The sequence below is a fragment of the Phocoena phocoena genome, chromosome 6 (genome assembly GCF_963924675.1).
Source record: "Phocoena phocoena chromosome 6, mPhoPho1.1, whole genome shotgun sequence".
NCBI classification, from domain to species: domain Eukaryota; kingdom Metazoa; phylum Chordata; class Mammalia; order Artiodactyla; family Phocoenidae; genus Phocoena; species Phocoena phocoena.
Genome location: NC_089224.1, coordinates 27,875,735 through 27,889,805, shown reverse-complemented (window position 1 = coordinate 27,889,805; position 14,071 = coordinate 27,875,735). Strand labels below are relative to the sequence as shown.

Below are 14,071 nucleotides of genomic sequence, written 5' to 3'. Positions count from 1 at the left end.
AATGCTGTTCACCTAACAGGCACATTCCTGTCCCTCTGTGGTTGGGTGGGACCACACGGTTAATTCCGGCCAATGAACTGTGACGAAAATGAGCATTTAATTGTTGATCAAGACCCTCCACAGCATTCTTTTCCCCTCTGGCACAGGGACAAGCAATATTAGAGACCACTGCTACTTATAAGCCTAGGTTCCCAAACAATTACAGGAAGCAGAAACCCCTGCCGACCCACAGTGGCTGTGAAACAGAAACAAGAATTAAATCTTTATTTTAAACTGCTGAGATTGGGAGGGGGCTTGCTATTACAGTATAACCAAGCCTAAACTAACTGATAGAGAAAACACCCTTGCTAGTAGCATCACTGATCTTTTTCTTTATGTGTTGTCTTTTTAAAAAATAATGAGCACCTATATCTTAGAAACTTTATTGGAGGTGGAGGACAGACACAGGTTTTAGCATGGGCCTTAACATGGAGCATACACCGACTAACCCAGAGGCTATTATCATCACATCTTAATCTAGAGCATCTTGAAAGCATGGCCCACTAGGATCCTCCAGCTCACTTTATTCCAATTCTGGGCTCAATGAGCAACCAAAGAGCAGTGAAAAAAAGCAAGGTAGAGATCAGTGGAAACAATGGACCATAATTTGTATGAGAGGATACAAACACACAGACATCTGTATACACATATATACATATATTTGTAAATACATAGAAAACCTCTGGTAAGACACAAGAGGTCAGCTTCGTCAACTGATTCTGAAGAGGGGAAATAGGCAGCTAGGTGACAGGTGAAAGTGGGAATCTTACTCTGTGCTGTTTACTCTTTTGTATCTTTTAAATTGTGAACCATGTGCATGTATTATCTATTCAAAAAATAAAGAAAAGAAAAATCATAAAAGAAAAGCAAGCAACTCTAGTTGAAGAGTATACTGAGTGTTGTTTAGTGGGCCGCATTTCAGAAAAAGAAAGCCTAATAAAGGGGCTTGCACGGACCAATGTCAGGAACCCAGGATCAGGAATGCACCTCAAGAACATGGAACAGGATTATAGGGCAGGAAACATCACCAGCACTAGTTTTTCTAATAAGTTCTAAAAGCTGCCCACTCATATTTAGGAAAATGATGAAAAACTATTTCTAATGTCTCCGAAGTCAAGGCTTTTATCACTGACTCTTGATCCCCTGTGAAAGCTTCAGCATTGTTAAAGTCTACCTCTCACAAGATTAGCAGTATGACTATCTTCCCCCTCTGTTAAAGAGACAGAATTATTGTTTCCAAAGAAAAATGAAAAGGGACTATGCAAAGCTTTAATAATATGGGAAAAGCATCCAAAAGGCAGGAAAATAACTCTTACTTACACAAGGTAAACTGTGATTTCCCTACTTTGTGTAACACTTTGTACACGCATATGATACATCGATTATAAACTCCTGAGCAATTAAATCAGTAGATTTATTTATCTTGAACCACTCACAAGAGTACCTAATGCTTGTTATCTGGCCTTATTGGAAATAAATGACATAAGGTGGCTGACTTCACATGTATGCATAAACTCCATTTAGCTGGGGGTGAGGAGTTCTTGGAAATGGTACTTGCATGGAATCCAGAGTGTCCAAGGAGATCAGTCCTGGCATTCTACATTGGCAATGGCTCAGCTCCTTCCAGTCACTTCACATGTGCTGAAGTCAGGATTGTCTCTGGCCATAATTCTTCTAGATGCTAATCACAACTGTTAGTTAAATCTCCAAGCTACAGTGATCTTTATAAAGCCTTTCATAAAAATCAAAGAACTTCCAACTATCCTTAACTGCACACACATCTTTACCTAGTTTCCTTAAACAATTCCTTGCAAATGGTTCATTAAGTTCGCATCATAAACATCCAGCTTAGTACTCTCCCACTGGTTCTTTCTAACAAACCCGCCCTGTCACGTGTGTGCCTTCTCCCAACATTTGCTATCAAAATTGCCTCACCAGGACACAGCACAGTGACAATAACACACTCAACTTGGGAAAATGGTTGAGGGCTAAATAGCTAAAAAAAAAACAAAACACTAATAGCACTAAGAGCACACAGAAAAAATTTAACCATACTATGACCGACTGCAGGAGTCACCGCTCCCACCCTCCCCTTCTCAGCACACACTGCAATTATACCGACATTTCTTTCAGGACTTTCTCCCACCTGCAGAGCCCATTTGGGCTGCCCTCACAGCACTTCAAAATTATCACTCACCCTCTGAGTTACTAGTGTACAAATATCCCAGCCCCCTTCCATCCTCACTTGTTCTACACTGGCTCCCAGATTTCCCCTGTGGGATCAAACTACAGCTACCACAGTAACTTGCTTGTTAATGAGCGGTCTATGGCCTGCACCTCCTGATCCTCTCACTTACCTACTTCACTTTGGGAGTTGCCTGGGACCGTCTCCTAAAGAAAGTGCTTGCCTTGGAATCCTTGACTCAGTCTGTTCTGGGGGAATCCGAAACAAGACATTGACTGCAGTTTTATACATGCCTATTTATTCTTAGTAAAATGTTCTGAAGACAATACAATTACAACAAAGCAGCACTGCCTATGGTTATGTTAAATGGGGTGTGTAAAAGGTACACGAAAGAAATTGGCATTATTTAAAAACTGCTTTTGTGGCATAAAACAAAATTTATTAATCCTTTTCATAAATCTCTATATTAGAATAATACTTGTTTCTGAAATCATTTTAAAATACAGTCCTTAATCCAAAGCATGGATTTTTTTTTAAAAATCCAAGTTTATTGCTTAGCCTTTGGAATAGCCAACATTTTTATTTTGGAAATTCGCAAAAGTGTTCCACAAGAAAAAAAAAAATTCCTTTAGCACTGTGCCTGGAAATGATTGTCTTCTGAATCCACAAATTTAGCCTCTAAAGATGTATTTGTTCAAAATAATCTGAATAGGTCCTATTAAATAAAGAATGTTTTAAGGTTTATCTTCCATTTCCTGCCCTCTTGAGTAAGAGAGATTTCACTAAATAAAGTATTTTTCCATTTTGGAGCAAAGTTATTATTTAATTCAGGTTAACTGCTGAATACAAGAACAGGACAGGTCGGGGAGGGGGGGTATCCCATGCTGGGATAGAGTCTATCCCCAATCCCAGCAATCACCCTTCACACATACAAATGCCACCACAGTAGTAGCAATGGTATTGTCAGGAGGAAGGAGAAAGCAAAGACTACTGTGTGTTACTGTGATCAAGAACAGTTCCTGCTGGTTCTGCAGGGGAATAGAAGAGAATCTTTTAAAACATAGCTCAAGCCTCCTTTCCAAGGATCACATTCATTCAGAGGCATCTATCTTTGAGTGTCCATGATATTCACAGATAAGTTCCTCTGTGTGATACAGAAGATATATAGATATCACCCAGTTCCATGTACTAGTGTCACTTTCCAGAGATCTGGGGTCAACTATGAAATCTCTATCGCAGCTCTTGCAGCACCCATTGCAAGGATGAGACTATAATATGCACTCAAACATACCCTGAATGGATATGTTTTTACTTCAAGCCCTTTTAGTCACAATAGTTTAAAATTAGAATATAATAGTGGAGTTAAAATCCCAACCTCAGTTGTGTTTGCTAGCTAAATTCTAAGCTTTTTTGACAGTACACTGTCAAAAAGGAAATAAATGAATGTTAAGATGCTTGTTTCGTGTATTAAGTGCTTCCAAAAAGCTATCTAATGACAGCAGTACAATAAAAAAATTCTAAGAGCAGATTGAGAACAGCTCCCCAAAATGTAAAACCATAATGTTAATTCTGCTACACATTCGTGTCAAAGCAATTCTTCCTCAGCACCTATAAAAGAATGTGAAAATCAGAATGCTTTTCGGTTTAAAAGTCACACATACCAAATATAGTTCTTAAAATATTTAGCCATCTTTAGTGCCTCCAATTTAAGAAGCAATACTCAACTTAAAAGGTGCTCTATAATTACTTCTTACCAACAAATAAGGTATTCTTAAAAATAGAACAAAGTATCTCATTTTAAGTTATGTCCCGTGGGATACTTTGACATTCAAATTAGTGATACAGAATTAATTGGAATTCAGACCTTTCACTTTGGCTCTGTGTTAGTAGAGGGATAGTTTCCAGGATATTATTAACTGTATGCATATATTCATATCATACATATATATGCTTAGTTATATACCAAAATGAAGCTTTTTCTCATCTTTTAAAGGTTAAAACATACACGCGCACACACACACACACACACATACACGAGAAAGACACCATAAGACAGGTCATTTTGACCACATATTGAAAAAAACAACTCACTTTGTGTAGGAATTATCAAGTAACATTTCCATCACAAATTTCTCTCAAACTGACACTGTTTAAGAGAGCAAAATTACATAATGACTGATGCCTTCACTGCCTGTCTTCATTGAGATGATGACTTAAGAGTGTATGCCTTCTCAATCTTTCAGTGCTAATGAGCATGTTGTTATTAAGTCTTCATATCCCCTCCTCCCTTCCTCAGTAATACTTGGCCCCACTGCCTTGTTCAAAGTAGTTGCTCAATAAATATTTGTTGAATAAATTCCATAGCACAATTCATACGGATACAAATGAGCATAAATGAGCAAAATGCAGAGAATGATTCAGCTGAGATGGTCCTAAAATAGAGGACTTTGCAGAATTCATAATCTGTAATGATATTATAGCATTACGGATTGGGTATAAAAAGATCAATGTCATAAATTGCATAGCAGTGCCAAGAAAGTAATTTTACTGTCAAATTAGAACTTGAAGGAACAACAAATATCACTGACATCAGGAACAAGATGTTTTTCTCTTTTGTGAAAAGTGCACTGTCAACCACATTTTAATGGTGTAAAAGTAAACTACCTGAGAAATGAGATCAATATGCGATATTATGCAATTAGAATGAATTTACCCTGCCTAGCTTCCTCAGCTTTTCAGCCTCAAAGACAATGGGACCAAACCTTTGAACTGACTGGTGAATAAAGGACTCTTAAGAGAATTGCTCCTCTAGAATATAAATGATACTAAGAATTAAAGGAGCTGAATAAAAGATGAAGAGGATAAAGTCAGAAATTTTTCAATTGAAAATAATAAGTATATGGGGCCATTCAGATTTGTTCTTTTGGTAAATGGCCTTGGTTGAGGAGCCTGAAAATCAAAGGGAATCAGAATATTAAAAAAAATTTTTTTTAATAGGATACAAAAGAACTCCCCTGTTCCCAAAGTTCAGGTTGGCATTTCATGAGATTTCCCTCTTACCAAACACAGTAAGTGAGATATATGCCTGTCCACTAAGCAAAGAAATGCCTAGAAATAACTAAAGTAACGGGGGGGGGGGGAATCAAGAACAGCTGTCTTAACAACTCATTCTAAGTATCCTTTCGGCAAGTGCTTACAAAAGTGAGATTTAATTAAAATAAAAATTTAGTATTACCAAAAATATCCACCATACAAAACATAGCATTCATAATTAACTCCATAAAATATCACAGAAACTACTTCCAGCATTACCTGTACACAGAAACCAACAGAACTTTTCATATAAAGACAGATTTCAACTTAAGTCGTAAACATATGAAAGATACTCTACAGTTATAGAAAACTAAAACTGCTACCTAAGACTAAAATTAAGACAAGCAAACAGGAAGAGACGGAACCAAGAATCACAACTAACAGATTAAATCTACAATTTTAAAATCATCAAAGAACTGCAAATAGAGTCAATGATCTGAATACCTTTGTTGGAGCAGTATCCATGAAAAGCTATAGAAAAAAAGAGAGAGAGAGAAGGGCGTAAAACTTTCAAATAAACTAGAGAATTCAGATGAGATGTACAAATTCCAGTTAAATAACCTTGTGTTTCAGAAGTTAAAATCAATTTTATTTTGGAAATTGTTTTCTAAGGTAATCCCTGGCTAATATGGTAGTCAGCACTTCTACAAATTAAGTGACTAACCAACCTTGGAAGCTAAAAATCAAAAAATGTAAAGAAACAGTATTTGAAAATTGGTTAGCTCCTGCCGCACCACTTTCTTTGTCTCCATACAATCTCTCCACTTTTGGCCCAGAGCAACCCCTGGACCTACTTACCTCACTCATAATGGTACCTGACCTAAGTGAGGACTGACTGGCTTTTAAATACTCAGATAAACCAATCTACCCATGTTTTCATTTCTTTTTAAAGACAATTATAAAAGTAATTTTAGTGTGAAGGACCTTAAAGGACTTACTAAGATTAAAATAAAAATATTCTGTAGCTAGGATGGGAAGAAAAACAAAATACTGGCTACTAAAATTATTTTTTCCCAGTGTAATAAAGAAAATAGATTTAAAGATATCATTTCTTATTTATCTTATTTTCTAACTCCCACCCCTTCCAAATAAATTGGGTCTCTGTGCCACACATTAAACATTAGAAAGGCCTTTTGAAAGGTAATTTGTTTTACCCAAAACAAACACCCTGTCTGCCAATAATATGCACCACCAGTGTCAAAGCTTTTGGATCTGTGAAATACTCTTTTAAAACGGATGTACTAGGGCACAGTCATGCTTTTAGTTAGCCACTCTGAAAAATTTGTATTTTATCAGTAAATAACTTAACACACTTTTTAAAAATAACCTTCTACCTGAGGCTCTCCCATGAGGACTTTGCATTTTTATGAAGAACCACCCCCCATAAACTTAGCTGCAATTTAATAGTAGCAACATACAAACTCTTCAGTATAATAAAAGCATGTAATAATAGCCTCCGAAGAGTTTTGGTTTATTCTTCCTCTTACAAGAAATCTTTAAAGTGAAACTGTAACGTTTTTCCCCAAGGCAGAAAAGATTATCAACACGGCGCCAAACCTCCTCCACGTCTCTGACATACTGAGCCAGCCTCATGTGCAGCGTTTCTGCCCTGAAGATTACATTCAGAAGCAGGGAGAGGAACACACTGCATTTTCACTGTTTTGATTCACCGAACCTTTTGTGCAAGTACACATATGGGGGAAATGTTTGCTTCTGAGCCTGAAACCCTCCCAACCATGATGACTCAGTGTGCCCTCTGTACCCCCTGGCCTTGCCCACTGCTGGCAAACTTGTAATACCAGAGATCATTTATGGAGCCCCGGTTGTCAGCGAGGCACCAAGCCAGGCACTTAACATGCATCCCCTTCATTTCATCCTCCCAACAACTCTGCAGACTTTTTATTTTTAAACAGATGAGAGAATCCAGCCTCCAAAAGGTTATTAAATCTGGCTGTGTTCAGCCCCTGTGTGGGGAGACACCAGCTTTCCCTGGTGTCCTCGAGCCTAACTACCAGAATTAGCTCTTCAAAAACGCTACCATCAAAGTTTTTCTTCCCCAAAGATTTCAACCAAGATATGGTTCCTCTTCAGATTAGTTCTCCTTCAAACCCTCCAAGTTTTATTTTCTCAAGTAAAGCAGAGAACATAACCTCTATGAGAGCAGGGACTATCTCCCAGCAGTGGTCTATTTTATGCACTTGAAGGAGGAAAAAAAAAAGGCTGGCAGAATAGATATTCATTACATGTTTGCTGAAGGAATGAAATATCTGGAAGATCAGGGGTGTAATGATGGCCAACTTGGAAAATAGCATGAGCTCTGAAAGACCTGAATTGTGTAGTTAGTTTGCTCATTTTTCCAAATTCACTAGATAATTATTCATCTCTCTAAATTCAACTTCATAGATACTACTTACGGAGCATCTACTATGACATCATCTACTAGCCAAAGTAGCAAAGGACTAACTAGTAGATGTTCAAGAAATCATTTATATATAACTGTGAAGCAGCTTTATCTGTCAGAAAGAATAAAAGGCAGGTGATCATGACTTTCCCAAAAAGAAACTGCATTAATTTGCAGTTTGCAAATTTGTAAACTTATTTTACAAATTTGTAAAATTACTTATCTCTGGTCTTGGCTTCTTCACAGGGAAAAATGGACAACTGTGAAATTCCTAGGGGATTTCTTAAAAGTCTTTCAAAAAATACCAGGTCCATCAATTCAGAGTTCCCAGGAGACTATCTCAGAAATTTCCAAGAAATGTCATTGGTATGTGCCAGTGCCTTCTTTCCATCCTAAAAATCCACAAAGTGGTTTCATTCCAGCTCTCCCCAACCCCAACAAAATTTGGAGAAATTCATTCCCATTCTAAGGCACAGCGCAATCAATTTGTGCTGTCAACTCCTGGCATTAATACCATCTCTGTGGGACTTCCCTGGTGCTCCAGTGGTTAAGACTTCGCAGTCCCAATGCAGGGGGCCCAGGTTCAATCCCTGGTTGGGCAACTAGATCCCGCATGCCTCAATGAGGATCCCACATGCCGCAACTAAGCCCAGTGCAGCCAAATAAATAAAGAAATATTAAAAAAAAAAAAAAAAACTATCTGTGTAACCCAGTTATTCCACCTCCCCCTCATCTTTATGCCCAAACACTCTTTATGTGGCAGCAACACTGAAACTGTGTTAAGTTTTTGCCTTTTTATTGGTGCCTAAGGAATGAGACTCAAAGCAGATGACTAACATAATGCCATCAGAAGTAAAGATGTTGAAGAATTAAGCGAGCACATAAATCAAGAAAGTAAATTCACATTACGCAGAGAGTAAGTATAGACATAAGTCATAAGTAAGAAGAAAAATGAACACTACAGACTTTGATGAGTTTCAGTTACTGAAGCTCAATCTACTACATGAAACCGTTGAAGAAAAATTAATTTATTTCCTCCTTGAATCAGTGCCCCAGGTTAACAGCATTCCTTTTCTATCAAGAAAAATATATTTCTATCCCTGCAAACAATGAATACGCATGACTATTTTACATAGTAAGCATTCAAAAAATACTTCAATTAATGAATAAATTTCCCCTGTCTAATGATGTCTAGCGTGATTTTTAAAATCCTAAAAAGAAGGGGGGAGGGGTAGTGCTGTATCTGTTTCATTTTATTTGATGAGTATCCAATACACCATTAATCAATGCTTTTAAGTAACAATCCTGACCTCAATTAGAGCTTCTCCAATAAAATTAGTTACTGTTATAATATAGACACTCTTTAAAAGGTAGAACATAATGGCAGACACTGAAAAAAAGTATTTTTCTATTTAAGACAAACCACCAAGAATATTTTTTAAGCCAACAGTTATTGACAATTTTTGTTACTAGTCAGAAATTTTTTTAAAAAAGTAAAATAAATTGAACTTCTGTACCAACTATTAAATCCTATAAATTATCAAAAACAGATTATGCAGTAATGTTATAATCTTTAATTTTTTTTCTATATTAATAAAGAGGAAAGGAAAATGTGCAATGTCATTTACAGAGGGCCCTATTTAAGGGACAGGAATGTATAGAGATCAAAAAGATTCAGACTTCTGGCCACAAGGAGGTTCCTAGGAAAATCAAAAACCTGACTGTGGGGAATTTCCTGGTGGTCCAGTGGTTACGACTCCGCTCTTTCATTGCCAAGGGCCCAGGTTGGGGAACTAAGATCCCGCAAGCCGCATGGCCAAAAAAAAAATACCCAAAACCAGACAAACAACAACAACAAAACCTGACTGTGTCCAACATTTTTTCCCTTGGTATTTCTCTCATCTAGATACCTAGTTCCAAATCCAACTGAAAGCCCTCCTCGCTTCCCTTCTTCCCCCTGCTTCCTGACTGATAACTCGTTAGGATCTTATCTTTACTCAGTTGTCTCTTTAGCATTAACATACACAGTTTATACTGTATTTATAACCTTTCTTTCACATGGTGCACTGGAACTGCACCAGGAATACAGGTAAAATTCCATGTCATTGCATATGGCAAGAACTGAATGAATGGTCAATGAGAGGTTGATGGGGTCTGCTTAGGAATAAAACCTGGGTCAGTCTGCTCCTAGTAAGAGTAGTGTCCAGTATATCGGGGTGGCAGGATAGACAATAAATAATGACCACATAACAAAAGAGAGAGGAAGAAAAATAGGAATTAGGCCTCCTATGTTAAATGTACACACATGAAATGCCCTGGGATCTATGGGAATTCAACCTATAGATATAGACTGCAATAAAAATGTGAAGGGACCAAAGTTTAAAAAAAAAAAAGTAATGTATTTAAAGGCAGAGTGGGCAGAAGTAATAATGTTTACAAACCAACCCCACTGGGAAAGAAACTTCACAATCCTATAACAAGTGTTAGTGAGAATGTGGAATAATCCATACATTGCTAGTGAGAATGCTGGTGGTACAGCTGCTTTGGAAAAAAGCCTGGCAGTTACCATGTGATCTAGCAGTTCTACTCCTAGGTATATACCCAAAGGAATTCTACTCCTTGGTATATACCCAAAAACTTGTATGTGAACGTTCATAGCAGCATTATTGATAATTGCCCCAAAAGTCCACTCACAAATGGATAAACCTATATATACTTTGGCCTGGCCTCTTAACTTCAAGTTTACACAGTTACACATGTAGGTAGACATGTACACTGATGCTACTGCAGCCATTTGCAGTAGGGATTGGAAAACCCCCAAATAACCATTTATTTATTAGCATTAAATAAATCACAATTCAGCCATACAATGCAACAACATGCAGCCATTAAAAAGAGGACCACTCTTACTGGTATAGTACAATTTGTAGAAACTTGAATATGAGTAGAAAACTGAAGGGAAAGAAAATATTACCAGGCGAGGGGGACTAACTATATTTATATATCTCCTTTAGTAATGTTTGACATTAAAAATGTGCATGCACTGCTTTTAGAAAACAATAACTGAGGGAAAAACAAGTTGGGAAGGATGCTACCAGGTTGCCATTTGCTGAGGATGAGGCCTCAAGCGTTTCCTACAAGCCCAGTAAATAGAAATCCCCACCTTGCATCCAAAGTTACTTTGTCTTGTATATCACACCAATCAAACTGATTAAGTATTATTATTCCCAGGAATACAAGACTGTCACTAAGGGACATCTGGAGAAATCGTAGGGGAAGTTGATTTCCTTAACTCCCCTGGAGTGGTCTTACACTGAGATCGGACCCTTCCATTATCTAGGCTTGTCATCTAAATAAGAGTATTATGATTTTATATAGTGCACCAACTATTTCCTCAATATTCTGCTTGGTGATGTTTTCTGAAATTAATTCATTGATCACTAACTACCTCAGGAAAGCCAGCCACATTGCATCTTTTTTTCCATAAAGAAGCAAGATTTACCCCAATGACTTTGTTGTCAGACTCTTCCTTTTTGATTGGAGACAAGTGTCTCCAATAGGGAACTATCTAAACGAGTCATAAAATATACACATATATATAAACAAGTCATAAAACATATACATATACATTTAAATCCACGTACACCATTTTATGGTTTTATACTTTTAAACCATATCTATTTTGGCAGAAGCAGTAATTAAAACCAAATGAGGCAGTTCTGCATGTACTAATACAGAACAATCTTTCTGCTAAGAAATACTGTGAAAACAATGTGCAAAACAACGCATTGTATGCTGCCGTGCTTATGTACGGTAGAGAATGTATACGTGTAACCATGCAGTCTATTTCTGTAAGGATTCACAAGAAACTAGGAACATAAGTTGCCTCTGGGGAAAAACACCCGGTGGCTGAGACCAACTTTTCACTACGTATAATACTCCTCTTTACCTTTGTAATTAAGAATTCTGTACCAAGTAAGTGTGTTACTTGCCCCCAAATTAAATGCTATTCAACAATGTCCTTCGAAGAGGTATACATAACAAGGCATAAGGCCTGTGTGGGTCCTGCACCCGCGGCCCTCCTCTGCGGGGCCATCTCCCCGGGAGCACACAATGTGGTGGGATCTGGTCTCAGCCTCAGCAAGTGGCCTTCACCTCCTAAAGCGCCAGGCGCTACGGTGGACCTGGGCTGGTGCCAGCTGGAGACAGGTACTTAAGGCAACCCCTTCCTGCCTACCTCCTCTGTCGCCAAGGTCCATCCACTCAACGCCGAGATACCTTCCGCTCTACTCTCAACTTTCTGTGAAACGGACCTTAGTTCCAAAACAACTATCCATCGACCTAGAAAATAATTTCTACTAAATTTCTGTGTTTGAGCATCTTCTTAATTAATGTTCTGACCACTCCAGCTTACCTGGTTTATCAATGGGCGGGAAGCAGTTTATAAAAATCCAACACACCGAGGTTTACACACTCTGCGCCACAGAAAACAGACTGAAAAATCCCTCAAAATTGTAGACAAAGCGTTTCCACAAACATCATCTCATTTAATGCCTTCACACGCTGCAGTGTCAATCCTGGCAAACCCAACGGCTCCCAAATTGGATTTATAAAGTCTTCAAGAATTGTAGAATAGGCACTAGTAATAAAGCAGTTATCAAACAGCTACCTGTGATTTCTCAAAAGTGACAACTCTGGGCATTCATCAAGCTGACCGGTTCAAATGCCATCTAAGTGCCATTCCAGAAGCAAGGCAGGGGAATTATCCCTAGGAGGTCTGGGGCGTGCTCATACGCGCGCTGGGGAGGGGCCGAGTGCAATGAGGACCAGGGCAAGGATCTGGCTTCCGCGCCGGGCCGGGGAACGCCGCCCCAGGCGGGAGGGACTCCATTTCCCACAGAGCAGCGGAGGTTTGGCAAACGCCAAATAAACACTGCAGCTCCCGCGCCGGCGTGTTCAGCGCGCTCGGGGAATCCTTTGGAGTGATTCGGAGGTTCATACTCCTTAAGGGCCAACCGAGCTTGCAACCCGGGAGGCGGTATCAACTCGAATTTAGGAAAATCCCGAGGCGCCGAGCAGACGCCCGCAATTTAGAAAGGTGACCCCTGGGGCCATCTTGCTGGGGTAGGAGGGTGCAAAACGGATAAAGTTACAGCTTGCAACAAACGCAGAAGAAAACTCGGGGTAGGGGGGCGCTCCCAGGGCCCGGATCCTGAAGGGGGTGTGGCCGGCTCTGGCTTTTATGGGGGTGGGGGTGGAGGCGTGTCAGTCTGGCCCGGGGAGGCGCCTCTACTGCCCCGGGTGGGTGGGCTAGGACCCCCGCGCCGGGTGCCGCGTGTCCGGGGTGCCCCGCCATGCGATCGCTCGCCGGCTCACCGGTGATGTCCAGGTACAGGTCGTCCTGCTGGTCCAGGTGGTGCAGTTCCTGCGACGTGGAGCTGCGGCTCTTCTTCACTCCCGGCGAGGACGACGAGCACCGCCGCGAGCAGGGGGGCGCGGCGGCCCAGCTCGGCCGCCGCTCGCTCTTCCGCTTCATGGAGGCGGCCGCGGCCCGTCAAGGGACCACGACCATGGCCTCGCGCGCCCGCTAGCCCGCCGAAGCCCCCGCTGGCCCCGCGCGCGGGCGCTCAGGGCTGCGGGCGCGGAGCGGCGCTGCGCCGACTGCAGGCGCCGGCGGAGCCCGGCGGGAGGTGGCCGCGCAGGAGCCGGAGGAGGGGCCTGGCCCACCGCGGCTGTCCCGCTCCCTCCTGCGGCCGCCGCGGGACCCGCGCCACAGCCCTCGCTACAGCGCCTCCTGCCGCTGCCGGCGACCCCCAGCCCGCCCCCAGGTGCCTGCAGCCCGCTGGCGCGGCAGAGGCGACGGTGCTGCCGCCGGCGCCTGGGGCTGTCCGGAGTAACCGTGCGCGCCCACCGCAGCCGCGGACGCTGCCGCCGAGGCGCCCGAGCACAGCGGGCCGCGGCTCCCAGGGACTCCAGGAGGGTTGGTCCGTAAAGCTTCATTCACAAAAAGGGGCCCACAACCCTCCTCGGGGCCCGCAGACTGAGGCCTTTCATTGGTCAGTGAGGCGTGACGTCACAGAGACGGAGCTTTTCTACAGGCAGGTAGCCGGTGACGCCATAAAGAAAAGTCTGAGTGATTCCGCCAATCAAAGATAAAAGTGTGCTCGCCACCCTACGCAAGACCCCCAACTTTTTTGTTTCTTCTGTGTTCCCCTAGTGCCAAGACCCCAGTTCACAACTTCATTTAGTGAGTCACCAAAGCTTTACACAGCCCCACCCTGGTAACTTAACTCCAGTTCTTTGGCCTGTATATTTTTTTAAGTATTTCTTGGTTTTCCCAGTAATAGCGCCAA

General features: G+C 41.1%; 1 protein-coding gene across 3 annotated transcripts in view; it reads right to left on the bottom strand.

Moving 5' to 3' along the window:
- Window positions 1-13,425, bottom strand: part of CDC14B (cell division cycle 14B) — a 105,683-nt gene extending 92,258 nt beyond the window's left edge. For 2 of the 3 annotated variants that reach the window (XM_065878718.1, XM_065878717.1), the window contains exon 1: window positions 13,095-13,254. In XM_065878718.1, coding sequence (XP_065734790.1) covers window positions 13,095-13,254 — 160 coding nt within the window. Of the gene's footprint in view, window positions 1-13,094 lie in introns of all 3 variants that reach the window. The other variant, XM_065878716.1, reaches the window with a different exon arrangement.
- Window positions 13,426-14,071: the final 646 nt, after the last annotated feature.